The 22,704-nt window shown below is 45.4% G+C and overlaps 1 protein-coding gene across 3 annotated transcripts in view; it reads left to right on the top strand.

Moving 5' to 3' along the window:
* N (neurogenic locus Notch protein) overlaps positions 1–20,522 on the top strand; it is a 481,045-nt gene extending 460,523 nt beyond the window's left edge. For 2 of the 3 annotated variants that reach the window (XM_076327068.1, XM_076327070.1), the window contains 6 exons: positions 5,816–6,359; positions 8,039–8,593; positions 8,889–9,121; positions 9,726–11,571; positions 11,719–13,604; positions 14,426–20,522. In XM_076327068.1, coding sequence (XP_076183183.1) covers positions 5,816–6,359; positions 8,039–8,593; positions 8,889–9,121; positions 9,726–11,571; positions 11,719–13,604; positions 14,426–15,498 — 6,137 coding nt within the window. In that variant the 3' untranslated portion in view covers positions 15,499–20,522. The remainder of the gene's footprint in view (positions 1–5,815; positions 6,360–8,038; positions 8,594–8,888; positions 9,122–9,725; positions 11,572–11,718; positions 13,605–14,425) is intronic. The other variant, XM_076327069.1, reaches the window with a different exon arrangement.
* Positions 20,523–22,704: the final 2,182 nt, after the last annotated feature.

Below are 22,704 nucleotides of genomic sequence, written 5' to 3'. Positions count from 1 at the left end.
GGGTGTCGGTGTCACGCATGCGCGACAGACCGTTCGGATAGCGTACAGGCGCTGGGTCCACGATCAGCGAACCACTTGCCATTCGGTCGACGTGGAACCTTTATAACGCGGAAGGCCAAGCGGCGCGACCGATAACTTTCTCCCATTGAGAAGTCCGCCATACACGGGCAAGGAATCTATCGACGCTCGTGCTTGGGATTCGTTACTGAATTCCCTGCCGCGCTCTTCTTAATTAGTTTTCCACCAATTACGAGGACAAACTCGAAATTGACGAAGTTCCCCGAATCGAGTCACGGCGAATTCACGCGTGAAAGTAGATCGAGTTAACGACCGTGGCTTTAGGTACACGATAATAGTACACTTGGAGAAACTGACGAAGATCGATTTATTGTTGAAAAAAAAAAGAAACTACGGTACGGAGTTTTGTAGCTTGTTCACGTGTTTTGAACAGCGAGTTCTATCCTTGCCCAGTGAGTACTCTTTTGTTGTATATTTCTAGGTATTTAAACTTTCGACTATGGGTGCACGGTCCTGTACGATAAACGCCTATTGTTCAACGTGTATTTCTTAAAGCCAGAACTCAAAATTTGACTGTATTGATTTTGATCAATTGAATGTTGTTTTTATCGAAAATACCTCGTCGGTATTAATTTTGATAAACTACTTTTAACCAAGATCTCTCTTCGATAGTAGTTTTGATCATTTGGTACTAGTTTCAATCGAGATCTCTCTTCGATATTAGTTTTGATCGTTCGAAACTAGTTTTAACCAAGAGCTCTCGTCGGTACTGGTTTTCACTAATTGGAACTAGTTATAATTAAGTTCCCCCGTCGATACCGATTTCTACTACTTGAAACTATTCTAACTAAGACTTCTCGTTAATTCTAAGTTTAATTAATTAATCTTAGAATTAACCGAATGCTGTCAACAATCGTATAAGATTACTAATAATTTTTCCTCGTTTAAGATACATTCACCGCTAAAATCCATTCTTGGGTAACTACTTTTAACAAGGAGGAACTAACAATAATCACGATACAACACCGAACACATGTATCCAATATATTACTTGTTACAACACGGCATACTTTCGTGGCATTTTAAATTACAAAGGTTTCTTCGGGATAGAGAAAAAAGAGCTCCAGAAGAAGTGTGTAAATTTAAATAAAACTAAACAACCAAGAGTGCAACTCTCTCCGCTTACTTCTGTGTACTCGTAATGACCCTCTTGGGTTTTCTCTACTCGGCTCCCCGATCTCGGCTACTTGCTATTCACGCTTGTACGATTCGCGATGCATAATGCTTGCACCTGGGATAATATTTTCTAAGGAAGAAAAATTGATTCTTCGAAAAATGTTTCCTGCAATACCCGATGAAAATTACCGTTTTATCGCATCGCTAAATTTTCCTCGGTAATTACGTTACATTCATCGTAACAACACGAACCATAATAATATTGGGTTCGGGAAGTCATTTCGTTTTCCAAAATGGAGAATACATCGTTTAATCAAATGTTTATACACTCTAAAAAAATCGTGTTTCATTTTCACCAAAAAAAAAAACGAAATGACTTTCCATAACCCAATACTTACGCATTTCGGTAGATTCACGTTCAGAGAAATGAAACGTGAATTCGTTCCGTTTAATAATAATAAAATAAGTACACCTCCGATTGAAATTTGAAAAAAATAAAAAGAAAAAAGAACGATACGATGGTTGCGTTACGCGGTAATCGACGCGTTGGTGTAATTAATTTTTGCAAAGCTCCGCGGTCGTGTAATTTCGAACCGTTCGATTTTCTCGTTTCGCAGAACCGGAAATGCACCAGATCCACTCTGTTAGCGATCGTAAAAACGTCGACGGAGTTTCATCGGAAAATAAATTCCGAAAGCGGTGGTCCCCGCTTCGTGTGCCAATGAATAATTTAATTCCCTCGTAGCTAATTAACGCAATTTATTTCGGTCGGTGATTACCGTAATTTAATTAGACCACCTGGAGTGTGGACGCGTCGCGCGCAAACGTTGCCGTAGCTTCTCTTCCGCTGGCTCTTTTCCTATCTTCCGTGAAAATTACAGCGATGGCGACGTGATGCAATTCGTGTACGAGCTTGTATTATCCGCACGAGGCTGGCAGATACGAGGAAGCTCGTCGTCATTAAGACCACCTGGTGCAGAGATCTCCACTGATGCATCCGGGAACCAGCCACCAAACACCGTAGACGGATGAAATTTTATTAACAAAATTTCATTCCGTTAATAAAATTTCACTCGAGTAAAATCAACGTACAGTGATTTCTCGATCGAACCAGTTTGGTGATTTTTTTTCTTTTTTTTTCGCTCGCGGTGAAATATTGGGTTGTTCGAAAAGTCATTTCGTTTTCGAAAATGGAGAATATGTTAATTTAATAAAATGTTTGTACGGTCTAAAAAAATCTTGTTTCATTTTCAGCAAAATAACGAAATCACTTTCCGAACGACTAATAGTTAATTCAATGTTCTGGAATTTGAATTTTTCATTTTATTCGACGACTAACTAATGGTATAAGTGCAATTATACTGTTTATTTATAGGATGTTCGATAAGTTTTGTCGTTTTCTCCATTGTAAGAAAATACAATGACACCATCTTTCGAAAAATAAAACGACGAACCTAATAGCTCTATTTCTTATCGAATCGACGAAACTTATCGAGCAACCTATTATTTACATCGTGGTTAAATTTACAAGTATTGGACACACCAGGCCCGATAGAACAATGTTAAAACATTCATATTCGTCCACGGTTGTGTAAAAGAAAAAATTGCCACCAGTCGCGTCGAAACAACGTTAAAACTGTTCGTGTACGTCCACGGTTGTGCAAAAGAAAAAAATTGCTCGTCGACGCTTCTCGTATCGGAAAGCGGGGTTTCATCGCGCAAGAACACGCGTGTTCATCGAAGACCACCCACGCGGTCGCCGGAGGAATCACGAATCGTTTCCAATAAGTCGATCTTCTCGCCCAAAACGCCGAAGGCACGAGGAACGTTCTTTTTATCGACGTTGAGTCCGTGATCGGGTCCACCTGGACCGGCAATTTCTTCGCGGCGATAGTCATCCACAAGCTCTAATTACTCCCGATAATTGGAGCGATTATCGTCGTCTCAGGATCGCTCCGTGGAGTCGTTGGACGGATAAGAACCCGCATGGAAAAAAGTGCAAGGAGCCGATCGATCAAAGACGCAATTAGCAGTAGTCCGCTGGGTCCATCCGGACCAGTTTCGTTCTCCTGCAGGCTCTCGGTACGCGCGTCAAATTAAGGCTAATTGCCGAACGATCACCTCGGTGACGACTTCATTCGCTCACGGGAGAATATTTGTAATTTTTCGAGCCGCCGTTTAACGAGGCGATATCGGCCCCCTTTTTTCGTTCGTCTCCCGGCAGAAAGTTTCACCGATTCTTCTCGTAAATCTTTTACTACACGGCCCGTGTACGGTGCAGTGATCAGGAATTCGAAATTTTTGAGAAAGTGAGCACCCAAAGACAAGACAACCGAACGACTTCTCCTAATTACGACTGAATTTGCCAGGTGGACGGTTTCTCGTGAGAAAATTATTCGAAGGCTCGATTGTGTGACGTCCCATTGCGGTTTCGCGAGACAATTGGGCCAAGTTGTACTGTTTCATCGTACACCGAACCCTCTTGCAACTAGAGCACTCGGAAAATGTGGTTTCGATACAACGGGGTACAAAAATTGCAGTCTTCCTGCAGTATGATACTCTTGTGACACGATTTCTGTAGGGTTTGATGAACTTGGACAACCCTCGTGTAGACCTAACACGTTAAACGCCATACCAGTTTTCTATACTTGAGTGGAAAGTTGAAGTATTCGATAATGCGTCGATGTACTTGCTATTTTATAGTATTACTGTTTAATTTTTTATTTAGAAGTTTACATTAGAGTTCGTGTCTTGTAAGCTCTTCGGAGAATCGTTGTAACTTTGGTCCTTAGTGTGTCCACTATACTGTGCAGGTCTTGGTCAACGCGGAATAAATTAACTGTTTTGCAAGATGGTTAAATGTATCACACTTTCAACGTGAGAAAAAACCCGAATCAAGGCACGCCATTGGGTACACGGTACCGTTAGTATCTTTAGACTGATTGGATCGATCGCAGCGTTTTGTTCGTGACTTCTGAAACTCGGATAATTGTACGGACCCGTAGCCAATATACTCTCGAGAATGATCTTACAAATTACTCTGAATCGGAGTATCGTGCGTTGTTCCGACGAATTCGCTGGCCCGATACCGGTTTCAAGGTTATTAATCGACGATCGTTCGGTGAACATGTGCCAATGGTATTCCATTGCGTGTTTATTACCCTTCCCAAACGAATCTCACGAGTTGCGAATTTACGCGCGAAAGAATTGAATTATAGCGCTCTTGGCGTTGCGAGGAAACATAACAGCGTGTTCGAAATTCGAACGGATGGTTTTTTATCTCTTGGGGTTCGCGTCGAATATATTTTGAGTGTATTCGAAGTATTTCGCTAAGATTTTAACCGTTCCATCGCAAACGAGAGTACGTAAAACGCGTCGTATGCGGAGAACGTTTTCGCGCATTGAATGTACATATTCGTGGAACGCCCATAGGCGTTCATCGTACGCAGTGAATTGCACGATTTAGCAATGGAAGGGTTGACTGCTCAGAAAGTATTGAAATCAAATATATTCTCGACTTAACGTGTGCTGAAAGCAAACATCGACTCTAATAGAATCGTTGCAATCGTGGACACCTGTTACAACCTTCTGGGTGTAAATTATGTTTTCTTGGAACGGTATTCCTACGTTTTGGCTGGCATCCCAGGTAGCTCCATTTATGGTCTGAGAACGTCCTGACACTGGTCGATGCGTCCTCGAAATTTGGAGATGCATCGATCCTCGCGACGACCAATGCATCCTCGAGATCTAATCCTCGTACTAGGCATCCTCGAGTTCTGAAGACGTACTAACTTTTGCTGGTATCTAGTGCACCCTCGGAACTTAAGCACCAGTGTATCCATCAACATCTGATCCTCATTCATTGGTCAATTCTCACGTTGACCAATGAATATCCTGAATAATTGAAGATATCAATTTTCACATTATCTAGGTCACTCTCAACATTTAGGGATCTTCCATAATTAAATTCTTCCACTAACCAGTGTATCTTCAAATTCCAGACGTATATCACGTTCACACTCTTCGGTGCATCCTCGAAATTATCGACTAGGTAACCCCGACATTGTCTACAGTCGTCTTTCAGAATTTAAGGATCATCTCCACCATCCAATCCTCACATCGGTCGATTTATCCTCAATATCCCAAGACACACTCATCGGTGTATCTTCAATATCTCAAAATACCAATAACAGATGTATCCTCAATACCAAAAGACACTCCAACTTATTGGTATACTTATAACCTCTCAAGACACCAATAACAGGTGTATCCCCAATACCAAAAGACACTCCAATTTATTGGTATACTTATAACCTCTCAAGACACCAATAACAGGTGTATCCTCAATACCAAAAGACACCCCAACTTGGTATACTTATAACCTCTCAAGACACCAATAACATGTATCCTCAATACCAAAAGACCCTCCAACTTATCGGTATACTTCGTCTCTGATTAATCCTTCGAAGCAATGTCAATGAAACGTCTAAGTCAATTTCCAAAGAGACCTCACACCCCGAGAATCTTCAATCTTATACATAGTGTTCATAGTCAACTCGTTCTATTCACGCTCAACGAACGACGAATCTCGCTAACTAAAATTTCCAAAATTCTTTTACAGGTTTCACCGGCACTCAGTGCGAGATCGACATCGATGAGTGCGCCGCTAAGCCCTGCCTGAACGGTGGTGTCTGCACCGACCTGATCAACTCCTTCAAGTGCACATGCGCGGACGGTTTCGCCGGTGCTCACTGCCAGATCAACATAGACGACTGCGCCTCTTCACCGTGCAAGAACGGTGGTGTCTGCCAGGACTCCATAGCCAAGTACACCTGCGACTGTCCACCAGGGTTCACGGGGGCCTCCTGCGAGACGAACATCAACGATTGTCAGTCGAATCCATGCCACAGCGGCACCTGCATCGACGGAGAGAACAGCTTCAGCTGCAACTGCTACGCTGGATTCACCGGGAAGCTCTGTCAGACTCAGATCGACGAGTGCGAGAGCAATCCGTGCCAATTCGGCGGTAGATGCGAAGACCGTGTAAATGGGTATCAATGCATCTGCAGACCCGGCACGTCCGGCACCAACTGCGAGGTGAACGTGAACGAGTGCTATAGCAATCCGTGCAGGAACGGGGCGAGATGCATCGACGGTATCAACAGGTGAGTCGACGATCGCTTGGTGATCAAGTGCCTGCGAAAGGTCCTTGGATGTTGGAACTTTTCTTTATTGTTCGGACACAAAAAGAATAGCTGGAGTGGTTGAGAGAACGTACTGGTGGTACGAACTACCGTCCGTAAGTTTGGGATTACGCATAATTTTAATCGTCTTCTTTTATCACACTGACGTTGAATCGCGGGACAAGGTGTCCCATGGAACTGTGACCGATGTGTCGGTATCGTCGAGACGGTTTGAGATACGATTGGAGGAGGGTCCCTGTCGCGCAAGGTTGTATCGTATCTTTTCTAGTGGAATCTCATGTTTTTCGTGGAGCTGTTCAATGGAGAACTTATCAGAGGGTATTTTTTTTCTAGAATTTTCTAGAAAACTGATAGTTGTTTCGGAGCATCGTTCAATTTTGACTTACGCTTTTTCTTATATCTCAAGCCAAATCAACGATACGCTTCGTTTCAGTTGCGTGGGAAATCTTGCGTTTTCGAAAGAAATTAATGAGATTTTAGGAATTAAATGTAAAGTTTAATTTAAATTCATCGTCGATGATACGGAAACAAAAAGTTAGGACATCCACTTCGTCGAGTTACGTCTCGTCGAAGGGATGTCCTTGTGAAAGTTTCTTTCAAGATCATGTTCTTCGACTGTTACTCGTCGGAGGTTTGGAGAATTTGTTGCAATTCCTTAAACCTTGCAACGAATTCTCCAAAGTATCTGGTTCGATTACCTGACAACCGGATCAAATATTATGATAATGAAATTCAATGCAGCGACCCCAAACGTCTGGACGGTAATGTAGATGAATACATTTAAATGGGGATGAAGAATCTCCGTTGGTCCTTGAGAAAGTATTTCGAAAGACATTTGTACCGTTCGAAAGTGTGACAGGAATTTTTTCAAATCCTAAGCTTTATTTTTTCTACAATTACAAGTAATAAAAATACATTTCGCGGTATTTAATAACGATCTACGCGTCGGTAGAGACAAAATGCAAAAATTATTCCATGCATATTTTTTAATTTTGAAGATACAAACACGTATACAAAATGAACAGAGATAGAGTATTGGTAGATAAACTATTCCACGTACATTTTACAATTTCATAGATACAAGTAAGATCCTATTTCAAACTTTAGATCAAACGACGAAGAGTCTCACCGATTACGTTCGATACTCGTGCCGATCGAGTCGCATCGTCGCTTCTTTTATTTCCGCTGCGTTAAGACCGCAACCGATCGTGTAACAATCGGTCGCGTGCCTCGACAAATCTCGAATCGTTTCGAGATGTTCCTCGAAACGGTTCCGATGCTCTCGCATACCACCACGAAACGTAGCGCACTCCTCGAGCGGTAGAAATCTCTTCCAACCCCGCCCCATTTGAATACCTCATCCAGTACGCTATGAAAAAAGCGAGACTAGAAAATGATCCGTAAAGATGGCGAAATGAAACTCTTTCGGAGGGAATCGCTGAAACGCATCACGATCACGCTGACAAAAATCTGGCAAAATTGATCTCCCCTGATCGTACAACCCCGTTAATGATTTCACCCACCCCGAGAAATGGGATAGTTCAACCACATCGTAACGACGGTCCCACGCGCGAGAACCAACCCCCCTAATCTGGCAAAATCTTGGTCCGCTCTAACGTTATCATTTCTTCCATCCTCAGTGGATACGATGTCTCTTCTTCCAGGTATTCGTGCGAGTGCGAGCCAGGTTTCACCGGGCAGCACTGCGAGACGGACATTAATGAGTGCGCGAGCAATCCCTGCGCGAACGGTGGTCGTTGCATAGATCTGATAAACGGCTACCGGTGCGAGTGCCCGCGAGGCTACTACGACGCTAGATGCCTGAGCGACGTGGACGAGTGCGCGAGCAACCCGTGCGTCAACGGTGGCACCTGCGAGGACGGTGTCAACCAGTTCATCTGCCACTGTCTGCCGGGTTACGGTGGCAAGAGATGCGAGGCGGACATCGACGAGTGCGGCTCGAATCCGTGCCAGCACGGTGGCACGTGCAACGACCACCTGAACGGTTACAGCTGCAAGTGCGTTCCCGGTTACGCGGGTACCAACTGCGAGACGAACATCGACGACTGCGCGAACAATCCCTGCCAAAACGGCGGCTCGTGCATCGACCTCGTCAACGACTACAAGTGCGTCTGCGAGCTGCCTTACACGGGCAGAAACTGCGAGGACAAGCTCGATCCTTGCTCCCCCAACAAGTACGGATCAACTCGAATCACGCGACGGGGTCATTCCATGTCGAATCGTACCACCTCTGATCGCACTAAACCCCCCACCCCCGCACCCTGTAGTTTTAGGAGAACACACCTGCTCGATGATAAAATCGACAGAGTTCGTGAAACGTTCGGAAGTCCTTTATGCTCGAACGTAGCTATAGGTCGTGGTGTATTCGAATTTCAGCCAAATCGAAACTTTGGCATGGAATGACTCAATGGCTACTGGATGACCGGTTAAGAAGGAGGAGGAATCATTTGCTACGTTATCCTGTTACAGATGCCTCCACGGCGCCAAGTGCTCACCATCCTCGAATTTCCTGGACTTCGCCTGCACCTGCACGGTCGGCTATACCGGCAGATTGTGCGACGAGGACGTCGACGAATGCGTGATGACGTCACCGTGTAGAAACGGAGCCACTTGCAGGAACACCAATGGATCGTATCAATGCCTTTGCGCGAAGGGCTACGAAGGCCGGGATTGCATCATCAACACTGACGACTGCGCTTCCTGTAAGTATTAAATATTACTGTCTTGCGCGAGACAATCGATCCTGGATGAATGATTTCGATTCGTACTGATTGCTCAATATTTTCATACTTGTGCAGAGTGTAAGTTCCTATCTGTTTTGATCATTCGTTGATGAAATTAATAAGAGTAGAGTTAGACGTAACTGGAACATATCTAAACACATCCTGGTACGTTTGCAGGATTATGTCCTTTGCAGTTATTGTTTTCGCATAAGTTTTCCACAGTTGGTAATCATCGTCCGATGGGTACGGTTCGATAAACCCTAGCCCATCTAAAGGTGACTTAACTCTATGTCCTGTCCGTTTACTCTTCTGAACTTCTCGTTACTTGGAGTCGCCAAGTCGGTGACTATTTCACCAAATTATATAAGAACTGTACTTAAAATATCATAAAAAATGGCTACCGAGGATAAACCTATGAAACCCTTGGGATCAGAGGATCGTACCTCGTTAATAATGAAAAGAGAGATCTCCTTAGAAAATTCCATAGCAAGACTAAACAATAACCTCCTCAGGACCAAATGCATTAACCTTATCACAGTTCGAGTCGTATTATTTGTAACTAATATAATTGTATTCGTTGCAGTCCCCTGTCAGAATGGCGGCACGTGCTTGGACGGCATCGGCGACTACACTTGTCTTTGCGTGGATGGTTTCAGCGGCAAACACTGCGAAATCGACGTAGACGAATGTCTGTCGCAACCGTGTCAAAATGGAGCCGTATGCAAAGAGTACGTCAATTCTTATACGTGTCAGTGTCAGCTCGGTTTCTCTGGGATCAATTGTCAGACGAACGACGAGGATTGCACGGACAGCAGTTGCATGAACGGTGGCAAGTGTATCGACGGTATCAACAACTATACATGCGTCTGCGAACCGGGTTACACCGGCTCGAACTGTCAGTACCGTATCAACGAGTGCGACAGTTCTCCGTGCCTAAACGGGGCCACCTGTCACGACCACGTTCAGTATTACACTTGTCATTGCCCTTACGGTTACACCGGGACGAGGTGCGATCAGTTCGTGGACTGGTGCGCGGACAATCCCTGCGAGAACCAGGCCACGTGCGCGCAACACAAGAACAAATATCAGTGCAACTGCTCGCCAGGGTGGACCGGGAAGGTTTGCGACGTAGAGATGGTCTCGTGCAAGGACGCGGCGATCAGGAAGGGTCTGCCCGAGAAAAATCTTTGCAACAACGGCACTTGCGAGGACATCGGCAATAGTCATCGCTGCCATTGCCTGGAGGGTTACACGGGATCCTATTGTCAAAAGGAGGTGAACGAATGCGAATCTGCCCCGTGCCAGAACGGTGCCGCGTGCAAAGATTTGGTCGGCTCGTATCAGTGTCAGTGCACGAAAGGCTTCCAGGGGCAAAACTGCGAGCTCAACGTGGACGATTGCAGGCCCAATCCGTGCCAGAATGGTGGCACTTGTCACGATCTGATCAGCAACTTCAGCTGCTCCTGCCCGCCAGGAACTTTGGGCTTCATCTGCGAGCTGAACGTCGACGATTGCGCGATCGGCACTTGCCACAACAACGGGACATGCACGGACAAGGTCGGTGGTTTCGAGTGCGAGTGTCCACCCGGATTCGTCGGGCCGAGATGCGAGGGCGACATCAACGAGTGCCTTTCGAACCCCTGCACCTCTCCAGGTACTCAGGATTGCGTGCAGCTGGTCAACAACTATCACTGCAACTGCAAGCCTGGCTACATGGGACGTCACTGTGAGGTCAAGGTGAACTTCTGCGACAGTTCACCCTGCCAGAACGGTGGAGTCTGCACGGCCAAGCAAGCCGGACACACCTGTCTCTGTCCTAGCGACTATTACGGTAGCAACTGCGAATTCGCGGGTTCCTACTGCGATCGTGAGCCATGCCTGAACGGTGGCACTTGCAGAGTGGCCGAAACCGAGGTCGGTTACAGATGTTACTGTCCTCCTGGAACTACCGGGACGCACTGCGAAATAGACGCTAGAGACGAGTGCGCGAGCAATCCGTGCCAACAGTCCAAAGCCGTTTGTAAGAACCTGCTCGGCGATTACGCTTGCGACTGCCCGCCCAAGTGGACCGGGAAGAACTGCGAGATCTACGACCCCAATTACGGTGGCGGTATATTCGGTAGAGCGAACTCGAACGTCCCGAAGATCATGAACGCGTACGATCTCGATCTGGAACTCGAGAGGAAGAAGTGCATCGAGAACAGATGCGAGGAGAAGTCCGGAAACCATCACTGCGACGAAGAGTGCAACAGGTACGCCTGCAACTTCGATGGGAACGACTGCTCGCTGGGCATCAATCCGTGGCGCAATTGCACCGCGCCTATCAACTGCTGGGACGTGTTCATGAACGACGTTTGCGACGAGGTGTGCAACAATGCTCAGTGTCTTTTCGACGGCAGGGATTGCGAGAGGAAACTGGCACCGTGCAAGTAAGTAATCGTTTAAAAATCACTCGGCGAGGAATTTGGTACATTGAATACACGAACAATCGTCTTAATTTTTCCAAACCTCCAAACCGGACTACCCCGTCAGAAAATAGTTTTATCGATTTACTGCAACTCGATTTATGTTTACAGCCCTATCTACGATGCCTACTGCCGCAAGCACTACGCCAACGGACACTGCGACTACGGCTGCAACAACGAGGAATGCAATTGGGACGGTCTCGACTGCGACGCGGAACCACCGTCGCTAGCCGAAGGCGTGATCTCCGTGGTCGTGAGGATGGACATGCAAACGTTCCGTTCCAACGTGGTGGCGTTCTTGAGGGACATCGGTCACGAGCTACGTACCACGTTAAGGGTAAAACAGAACGAGCTGGGCAACGACATGATATACCCGTGGAAGAGAGAAGGAGAGCCCAGCTTGCAGACGAACTTCTTCGGTCGGCCGACCACTATCTACACCAGCAGCGAAAGCGGCGTGATTGCCTATCTGGAAATCGACAATCGAAAATGTACCGTCACCCAGGGAGCGGTGTGCTTCCCATCGGCGAACGAAGCCGCGGAGTATCTGGCAGCCACCGCATCCAAGCACTCCCTCTCGCCGAACTTCCCCATAGAGCAGGTACGCGGTGTCGTGGGGCCCCAGGGGCCCGAGTACCCCGACACGCCAACAAACTACAAGTACGTCTTCATCGGAGTCGTGATCGTGGTTCTGGGAGGGATGCTGGTGGGCGTACTGGTCACGGCGCAGCGTAAACGAGCCGTGGGTGTCACCTGGTTCCCCGAGGGTTTCCTGCGCACGAGCAGTGGCAGCGGACAGCGTCGCAGATCGCGTAGACGCGGCCCAGACGGTCAGGAGATGAGGAACCTGAACAAGCAACCCTCGGTGAACTGCATGGACCTGGACGTGGGGAATGGTCGCGCGCAACAATGGTCGGACGACGAGTCGGATCTTCCACCATCGAAACGGATGAGGGCGATAGAACCTGGATACGCTAGCGATCACACCGCCATCACCGATTACGAAGAAACGGAACCGCGAATGTGGACGCAACAGCATCTGGACGCCGCCGACATACGCAGACCCGACGCTGGCGTTTTGACTCCACCGAGTCTGGAACACGGCCAAGATGTGGACGCCAGAGGACCCTGCGGAATGACCCCGTTGATGGTAGCCGCGGTACGCGGCGGAGGTTTGGACACCGGTGAAGAAGAAGACGAGAGCGACGGTTCCGCCGCGATGATCGCCGATCTGGTAGCCCAAGGAGCAGACCTGAACGCCACGACGGACAAGAGCGGCGAGACGTCTCTGCATCTGGCGGCTCGTTACGCGAGATCGGACGCGGCCAAGAGACTCCTCGACGCTGGAGCGGACGCCAATTCTCAGGACAACACCGGAAGAACGCCTCTTCACTCCGCGGTCGCCGCCGACGCTATGGGCGTCTTCCAGATACTGCTACGGAACAGAGCGACGAACCTGAACGGTCGCATGCACGACGGGACCACACCGTTGATTCTAGCGGCGCGTCTCGCCACCGAGGGTATGGTGGAGGATCTCATCAACGCAGACGCAGACATCAACGCGGCCGACAACAGCGGCAAGACCGCTCTACATTGGGCCGCGGCTGTCAACAACGTCGACGCCGTGAACATACTGCTCGTCCACGGCGCGAACAGAGACGCCCAGGACGACAAGGACGAGACACCGTTGTTCCTCGCCGCCAGAGAGGGCAGCTTCGAGGCATGCAAAGCGCTACTCGACACATTCGCTAACAGGGAGATCACCGATCACATGGATCGGTTGCCGAGAGACGTGGCCAGCGAGAGATTGCACCACGACATCGTTCGATTACTCGACGAACACGTGCCGAGATCACCGCAGATGGTGACCGTCATACCGAACGGACCGCTCATGGGTAAGCGTCTTCGTACTCCGGTCTTAACCCTCGCACGGCAGAGGTTGGGTCTTTCCGGAGCAGGGCGTGTGAAATCTGACTTCGCTGATCGACGTATGATAGGTCAGTTGACAACTATGCTGGAGAGATACAGCGAGAAAACGAGAATGCATTTTGTAACGGTGTTCGGTGTGTCATTGGAGGAGAAGGAAAACGTACACGCGTTCATTTCGAATTCATTTTTCAAATTGGACAGGAAGTCTCCTTTGAAAGGAAGTTCAGAATAAATTCAACTTTGCTACTTGTGAAGTTGTTACTCTTTATTCGTGGTTTCCGAGGAACTCGTATTGCACGGATACATTAGTTTACAAAAATTGTTCCTATCGTTTTATCAGTGTCCTGTTTGCCCTCCAACATAAACACAATAGCGTACGTTTTTGGTTCACTCTTGATATTAGATTAGTGTAGACTCTTGTCACTGAGTATAAAGTACTTCTTCGATACGAAAGTAAGATAAATATTTGCCCTGTTAGACCTAGGTTAGTTCGAACTTAAAGTATAAAACGTGATCTAAACACAATCCGACGTCAAAGAGTATTAATCTGGATGACCCAGCCATAGCCGTGCGTTATCCGAGGGTTAAAGTACGCGTGTTACTAATAGCAATAGAATTTCGTTAGTCTAGCTTGCAAATTTTCAAAAAAATTTACAAAGTAGAGTTTTCGAGTCACTGCGAGACTGCCTCGAAAAGCTTGTCGTTACTTGTTCTTAGAGATCCCTAAGATCTTCAAAGTAGCCAAACATTGACAAATCTTTCGATGGCTCTAATTTTCTAAATAATTTCGCGACTTCTATATCCCCATCCTTATCTCGAGATGTCTCCCATCGTCGTTGACAAAACTGATCATTCCTTGGTATTGATCACCGTTCGTTTCTCGTTACAGGATCCCCGAATCACCCCCAGCTGATCACGCATCCCACGGTGATAGGTTCGGCCCCGAAGCAGGGAAAGTCGAAGAAACGACCGAAGACCGCGGCGGGAAACCCGAACAGCCCCGAGTCGGAGGGCGGCGTGGTGGTCGTCAGGCGAAAACCGTCGGTGAAGAAGCCACCGGCGAAACGCGGCGCTCAGCCCCCAAACCAAGAGATCCCTCAAGGGGCGGAGGGAGCGGAGGGAAACCTGCCGAGTCCCTACGACAGCGCGAGCCTCTACAGCAACGCGCTGCCGCTGGTAGGTCACACGGCCACCGCGAAGCAACCACCTCCGTACGAGGATTGCATAAAGGGTCAGTCCATGCAGGGCCTTCAACAGCTCGGGCTGGACACGTTCACGACCAACTACGGGTTGCCTAACTTTCACGACCAGCTGCTGGCGCCTCACCAACGACAGACGCAAGGCATGGTGAACACACTGTCGCCACCGTACAGCAACCAATCGCCACCGCACTCGGTGCAATCGAACATGACGCTCTCGCCTCAGGCCAGCTACATGGGCTCGCCATCGCCGGCGAAGAGTCGACCGTCATTGCCCACATCGCCCACCCATATCGCCGCCATGCGACAGGCGACGCATCAGAAGCACGGCGGTATGCCGCCGGTGGGTTTCGACTTCGAGAACCTGCCCTACTCGTCGAGTCAGCAGCAACAACAGCAACAGCAGCAGCAGCAGATGCAACAGACGCAGCAACAGATCCAGCAGCAGCAGCAGCAACAACAGCAGCAGAGCACGCAACAGCAGCAGCAACAGCAACAGCAGCAGCAGCAACAGCAGCAGACGCAACAGTACTACCAGTACTTGACGCCACCGTCGCATCACTCGGGACCCGACGTAACCCCCCAGCACCTGATGCAGGCACCCGAGAGCTTCCCGACACCCTCGCCCGACAGTCCAGGTCACTGGTCGTCCAGCTCCCCCCACTCGAACAGCGACTGGTCCGAGTGCATGGCCTCGCCGAACGCGTACAGCGCCGGCGGCGCTCACCAAAGCAACAAGGGCTCCGAGGCGATCTACATATGAAGCCGGGCGACCATGCTCGCATCCTCGCGCGAGTAGGTCGCAAATCGTGGGACGCGCCGTGGACCCCTCCTCCCACCCGTGGATGATCGACTCGTCGCCAGTTCGAACGGGGGATTGATTCTCTCGCCCCAGGGACGTCGAGACGCTCTCTTAACCATCACTACCACCAACATCAACCCCCGACACACGTAGACACACGTACACACACATGCGTATAAACATTGCGTTAAGTCGCGAGTAAGATACAATCCGCAGCTACACCCACGGAATTAGAAGTATAGATAAATAATTGTGCACGCCGAGGAGAACGATCCTTTCCGGGTCAGAGACGCTCGTTTTGATGCACACACGTGACACATGGTTCAACGTATCGTGCCTTTTCCACCACTCCAATTCAATCGTAACCCCGACGACCGGGTGACAGGTCGTGATAGATTAATGTAGCGCGCCCCCCATGTTCCCAAACACCCACCCTACACGGTATGTACAGCGTGTTACCGGACGAGTGGTACCGGGGCAGGTGGTGAGTCTATCTGTGAAAATAAGTCGAGGATGAGGGATAACGTTGTTCGGAGGGATAACGTGTAAACAAACACGATCGTGCTGTTTGCGGGCTTGTAACAATTTTCAGGCTCGTTTCAAGCGGAAAACTATCATTCCTTATTCTCGACCGATCCTCGCGCGTAGAATCATCACCTGCTCTGTGACGCCACTCGTCAGTTGACAAACCGTACACGTGTCTTTTTCATTCTCGATCGACCGGATCCACTCGCTCGTATCTCAGCTCAATGAACAATGGTGCCTTCGACTTGCCACAGTGTGAAGACCCCCCCTTTGATAGACAGTTAAAGCAATAAGGAACAAGACCTTGCTATCTACAATAGTATTGTACATAGGACAATATAACACGGGAGGCGGAGAATCGTTCGGCGCTACACGTGTAATTTGACGAGGACGACTAATAGAGTGTAATATGTAATAATTCTATTTAATACGTTAACGCAAAAGATGAACCAGAGCACGTTTAATGATAACAGGATCCGTATCCACGGGATTGGCGCGCGTTTCGGGATCCGCTTTTCGGGCAGCGTGGGAGTTTGTTTGTTTTTTTTTTTTTTTTTTTCTTTTTTTTTTAACGATCGTCGGGGCGGCACTCGGCGCGTCGCGTCGCGTACACACGGATCCGAGAAGGAATCTCTACAACCTGCGCTAGAACGAAAAACCGAGAATCGTGCCTTCGAATGTCGTAGGGTAAGGGAGTTCGTGTAGGTAAATCTATTAAATTATGTGTTTTTCTTCCTCCCCAGACCCTTGAAACCCCACCCCTAAACCCCTACCCTAATGAAACGCAGCGTTTCCAAATGGCCTTTAACAATTTAACGTTTATTACCGATTAGCGGGGAGATTTAATGTAAGATAAGAACAACACGGTAATGATTTGCACGGTCGACGGGAGCCTCAGAGAAATCGTCTTCACCCCGCGAATTAATCGTTCCATACACAGACATTCCATTCGCACGGCGCTATACCTTTTTCTATTCTTCGTCTCATCCTGTCAAGATACTTCGCCGACAAGGAATAACCGCGGATCGCTCAGCGGAGCTCGCGCGTGCTCGTGGACCCGATGGTCCTTTCTTAACGACTCGTCTCGAATTTTTAGGCTTCCACGGGGCTAGGTTCCGATATCGAGTGGAAGTAATACATGGAGAGTTTCAGAACTGTATAACAAAATTGTCTGGTAGGATTTAGATCGCTGGAAGAGGATGCAATCTAAGTGCTGAGTGATCGTTCCAGACACCAAGTGCAAGAAATGTATAGAGAATTTTAGACCTGTGTAGAGTTAACAGTGATCAGTTGACCCTTTGCACTCGAGGCTTCTTTGCTACCAGAAATTGAGAAAATTCTTTAAGTCGTAAAATTAATCTGGAATGGAACATTTTTATATACTTTTCATACACGCGTTTACACTGTAGAAGAACGTGATATTTAAACTCCAATTTGAATTCCAAACCATCAAGTTTTCACGGATCGAAAATAGTACACTGAATTAGGTAGCTCTCGAGTACAAAGGGTTAGTAGAACTTGGGAATATAAGACACGCAAACCATGTGCCTATGAAGTAAACGATTATAGTTCGCGAGCATATGTATAGTACTTGAGAATAATTCACATCTGGCCTTACCGTCCATATGTAGGTTCAGTTAGTATACAGTCTGAAGAAACATAAGAGAAGCCAGGTAACTTTTCTTAGAGAAAATGTAATCGAATGTTACAAGGATATTAAATATCCTTCCTTTCAAAATCACCTAGTTGTCCAGAGATCGATTTACAAATTAATAGCAATTTGTTCGCAGAGTAGTTCATCGAAACACTGTTGTTTCTGTTGTTTGTGAGTTCTATCGTTCAGTTCAGTTTGTCAATATAGTTCTGAAACTTGTAGCGAGGTACTTGTGATACACTCGAGTAGAGTCCAAACTTTTTTAGCTCTGAATACGCTAGAGTCCTTTCGACACCCGTTACTGGAGTGTTTTTCAGCTCTTACTATATTTATAATCTCGCCAAAGAGTAAGACTGGGTATCACGAAACTCTTGGACGTATTCCATGGCTCAAAACTAACAAAAAGGTACAAAATCTGATAAACGTGGGTTCGCAGACCTCTTGAAACGCAACTCCTAAATTTTAGCAATATTAAATTTAGCAATTTTCATATATATATATATATATACATAAGAAGAAACTATTACAAATAATCCCAAGGAACCGTATCAATAATACTACATATGCCCCGAGTGCAAAGTCTCACGGAAACGTAGAAATAAAATTAAAAATTACCCGCAAGTGTCGAACGTTGCAAAGTGATACAGTAACTTAAAACTCTCGTATCTCCGTTCTCTTTAAGATAAGAGAACCATTCGAATCGATGTTGACCCTTGATGTCTACAAACTTCAGGATTACGTCTAGTTGCACAATTAGGAAATATAATTAAGAATACGTTGCAATATACAAAATAAGTATCGAACGCACACGTAAGTGCCTAAGTATCCTTCGAAGAGGTTGATGGATTCCTTTACCTTAGTTTCGAGATGTATCGAAATACGCGGTTCAATTCTCCAAGAACCGTTTAAACTCGCTCTGTATTCCTTCCACCGAGTACCGCGCTTGACAACGTTTCACGAAATGTAAACCATCTTCAACCCTGGATCCTCTCACCCTGGTAGCCTGAAACCAACGGTGTACCTGTCCCGAGTTGCACGGGTCTCGCTCGAGTCGCAAGACCGAGGTAAAGTTCGCGGGTGCGCCTCGTAATACTGTCCACGAATCGTTTACTAACAAGCTAGCGTAATTGTTAACGTTAATGTGTAATAGAGTCCCATTTAAATTAAATTAAGCACGCGACGGACGGGCCGTAAGACGATTCTCGCTGATCTCTCATCTGCCAAAGCCAAAAGAGAGTTCTTAGATAACGCGTAATCACAGGCGGTCGTGACTGGACGGTGGCGCGCACGCGCATAATAGGGTATAGAGATATTAATCGTAGAATTGTTACGAGAGAAAAGAGCTAATTATTTGGTCGGCGAGATGGAGTTCTTCGTGCACGTTTTTGCAATATAAATGTCCACCGGTGACGCGATCTGAGGAGAAGAACCTTTATAGAAAGGCGACGCGTAGAAATCGCGTCGAAGTCGAAAGCTTCGCGTTTCTAAACGAGGAAGTTTGTAAATACTCTTTATCGTTTCCTGTTCTATCCCTCCCCAGACATGTCCTATGTACCTCCAGCCCGTTCACCCACCCAAAACCCACACTCCTACCGAGTTCCATATTCTCTGCTCCGCTCATCTTACGTACTATCGAGTACTTTTCATATAATTGTCTTTTCTCTCGATTTTGTACAAACTGTTTTTACATATTTTTATATTATGTAAGTTAGATATCGATAATAGTAACGTAAGGCGACTCCCAATATACAGTAATAATAACGTTTCCTTTATTCATATTACGGATCATAGAGAAGAAAAAAAAAAAGATATAAATATATATATACGAATAGATATATATATTTTATATGTATATTTTGTGTAATTGACCGTTGCATCGAGGATTCGTGGACAATGCGACGTCCGTGTGTGCATCCTCGGTGCAATTCTGAATTACATAGAGGTGTGTGATGGAGCTTTCCGATTCCGGAAGACGAGGGTCCAACGCAATTTCTATGATTATTTCGCGAAACCTGTATGCTCCTAAGGAGAAACAATTTTTTTTATTTTTATATATATAAATATATATAAATATATATAAATATATAAAAATGAAGAAAGAGGGAGAGAAAGGAAGAGAGTGAGGAAGAGAGAGAGAGAGAGAGAGAGAGAGAGAGAACTTTTTGTAACGAATTAAATGTATTCTTCACGCGACTGCCTTTGTAATTTGTTAAAGCCGAACGAAAATTCTGCCAAATATCGAACGACGAAAATATCAAGAGAGAAATAATGTTAATATTTTTTTAAATAGTATATTGTAAACGGGACCGGACGTAAATCCTCGAACGGAATTGCGTAAAGAACGTCCAACCGTGTGTCGCATAAATCAATTTTTGATATTTTCGGCCACAATGGCGGGCTGCTCGTTGAAAAAACCGAAGTGTAATTTGTGGCGCATGTAGCCTACGTGGAATTTGATCGTTGAACTAGGCGTGATTAAACAATTAATGTGTTCAAAATTTACAATGTCATCCGGCTCTCCGCAGCACCGATGTAATCTCTGTATTAAACGAACAAAAGACGATAGATAAGCTACACGCTCCAATTTATCAGTTATCTATGGATAAGTTTAGAGAGAAACTTCCGATTATTAATGATAGATCTTGTTATTCCTTGTAACTTGTAAAAAGTACTGAGTTTTATTAGTATTAACTATTCCATAAACTATAAGGATTTGTTTCGATCCTATTATATCCTGCCAACGCCCCCCCCCCCCCCCTCCTGCCCCACGTCCCTGATTTCTCCCGTTACTTCCGGCCTTCTCCCATCCCCCCCCCCCCCGATCCTCATATTTTTATAAATAAGTTATGTCTTTTAAACAGATGTAATAATAAAGATAATCTAACATTCACAATAGGGTTGTTGTTCTGTTCTATTGTGCTATGCTTCCGCGATTTATTCCTTTAATAATGTAAGCATAGATACTTTTAGTATATTACAACAGATTTTACACAACAATCAAATTGTATTATAGCAATAAAAAATAAAAAAACCTGAAAATATCCCGAACACGTTTCGTTTCATAGTTCTTTTTTCTCGTTGCTTTGCAAAACTTTTACGACGCTATTCGTGCAATCTACGTTCGTTTCCAAAATCGATAAATGATAAGCTATTTCGTGTGACAATATTTATTGTAGCATTACCAAAAGACATTGATCTATAGTTCGTTTGATAGATCTTGTCGTCCAAGGTAGCCGAAAATCTAACCATTTTCGGAGCTTTAATTACAAAGAACCAAGATCGTTGATTCGCTCGAAAGCACGGTAAGTGTAATTGTTTTTATCTAAGACCAATATCGTTATCGAGAACCTATCCAGCCCTTAACCTATAGTACTTCAGAAAGCGACGAAACTTTAACAGAGGTCGCCTATGTACCTTTAAAACGTCCTAGAAAAGCGCCAGTTTACATGTTTGTACCTATTACTTTGTAACTATTTATACAAACCATTTGTCATATTTCTTCCTCCCTTTTAATAATTACTTTAACACGTTAAACGCCATGGTGGTCCTTCCACCGGTGCTTCAGAGTTACAACGATTCTTTAAAGTGTTTACAAGAGACAAACTCTAATACTTGTAAACTTTCAAATAGAAATACTCTCATCACTAATACTATGCATGTCATTAATTAAGAGTAAGTACCAAATTAACATTACGTTCGAAACTTCACTCAAGTCCCAACCTGGAAATGACGTCACAACTCTAGTAATCCGCGAAATACGAATACATTTTCATGTGTTACCTAGATATTTTGTGTTATAATATTACATCTATCCCTTTATCTTAAAAGGCTATTCTAAGTTCGCAACCGATCAGTTTTGTATTACCTGCGCTTATTAAAACTTTGTTAGAATAGTATATGTATCGAGATACATGTAACGTTTAAAATAGGTATATGAAACGATTGACACAGAATAGGTGATACTGGAAAAGAATCAGGGCAATAAATTATTGTCAATTTGAACATTGTCTTGGTATACTTGTATACCAAGTTTATATTGTGCAAATTATAAGAATAAGACAAAGATTAAATTAATGTATCTAATAAACAATTATTACTTTCCATGCTTTGAAACATTAAGAAACACGTTTATACCTCGAATCTCGATCAAAATTGATTTCTATCGGCAAATCGATCATTTATAGTGCATAAATAAGATGCATATTTAACATTAACAAACACAGCATACGTAAATGTTAATAACAACGGCGTAGAGCGACCAAATATTCACTGAAACTGTTCGCCCTCGTTGATTTCGCAATATCTTAATGTTTATTTATCATAATTATTAACAACCGTCGTAGAACCATAGGTTAAACAATTATTAACAATGTTCTAGTATCAGTAATGGCTAAAAAGCCATCAATGTGTTGAAATATTCGATTAGATCGAACAAAGACAATGTAAGTAACGGTAAGTCACTGGTAAGTGACCTTGCGGAGGGTATATAAGGAGCCCCCGGTTGTTTAAAATTTCATTCTTCCTGGAGCCTCCGAGGTGGACGGATCTCTTCGTTTTAGGTTTATGGAAGGGGGACCCCCCACCATGGTAACCGGTACTGGCCGCCGGTAGGCGGTGGTCAGTACTGGCGACCACTCTCTCAATTCTTTCTTTTTTTTTTTAATTGTTTCTTTGTCTAATTCATTTCATTTCTTCTCTGATTTTAATTTCTACTTGTTTTTACATGTTTATTTTTTTCCACTAACCAAATTCGTTTCTATTTTCTGTTATGCCTTGACTTTAGGTTTCTCTTAGGTTTCTCTTAGATACATTCTCTTAGATATATCGGAAAACGAAAAACGAAGAACGAAGAGGAGTGATGTATTGCATCCTCCGCGGGACTGTTAATTCTAAGTATAGACTAAGTTAGTTTTAAGGTCACCATGTACGAATATCTGTGATCTGCCGAGCAATTATCCAATCTTTAGCTTCCTTTTGCTCGCTTGCTC

Source organism: Ptiloglossa arizonensis, chromosome 2 (genome assembly GCF_051014685.1).
Source record: "Ptiloglossa arizonensis isolate GNS036 chromosome 2, iyPtiAriz1_principal, whole genome shotgun sequence".
Classification (NCBI taxonomy): domain Eukaryota; kingdom Metazoa; phylum Arthropoda; class Insecta; order Hymenoptera; family Colletidae; genus Ptiloglossa; species Ptiloglossa arizonensis.
This window is presented reverse-complemented; position numbering and strand designations above follow the sequence as displayed.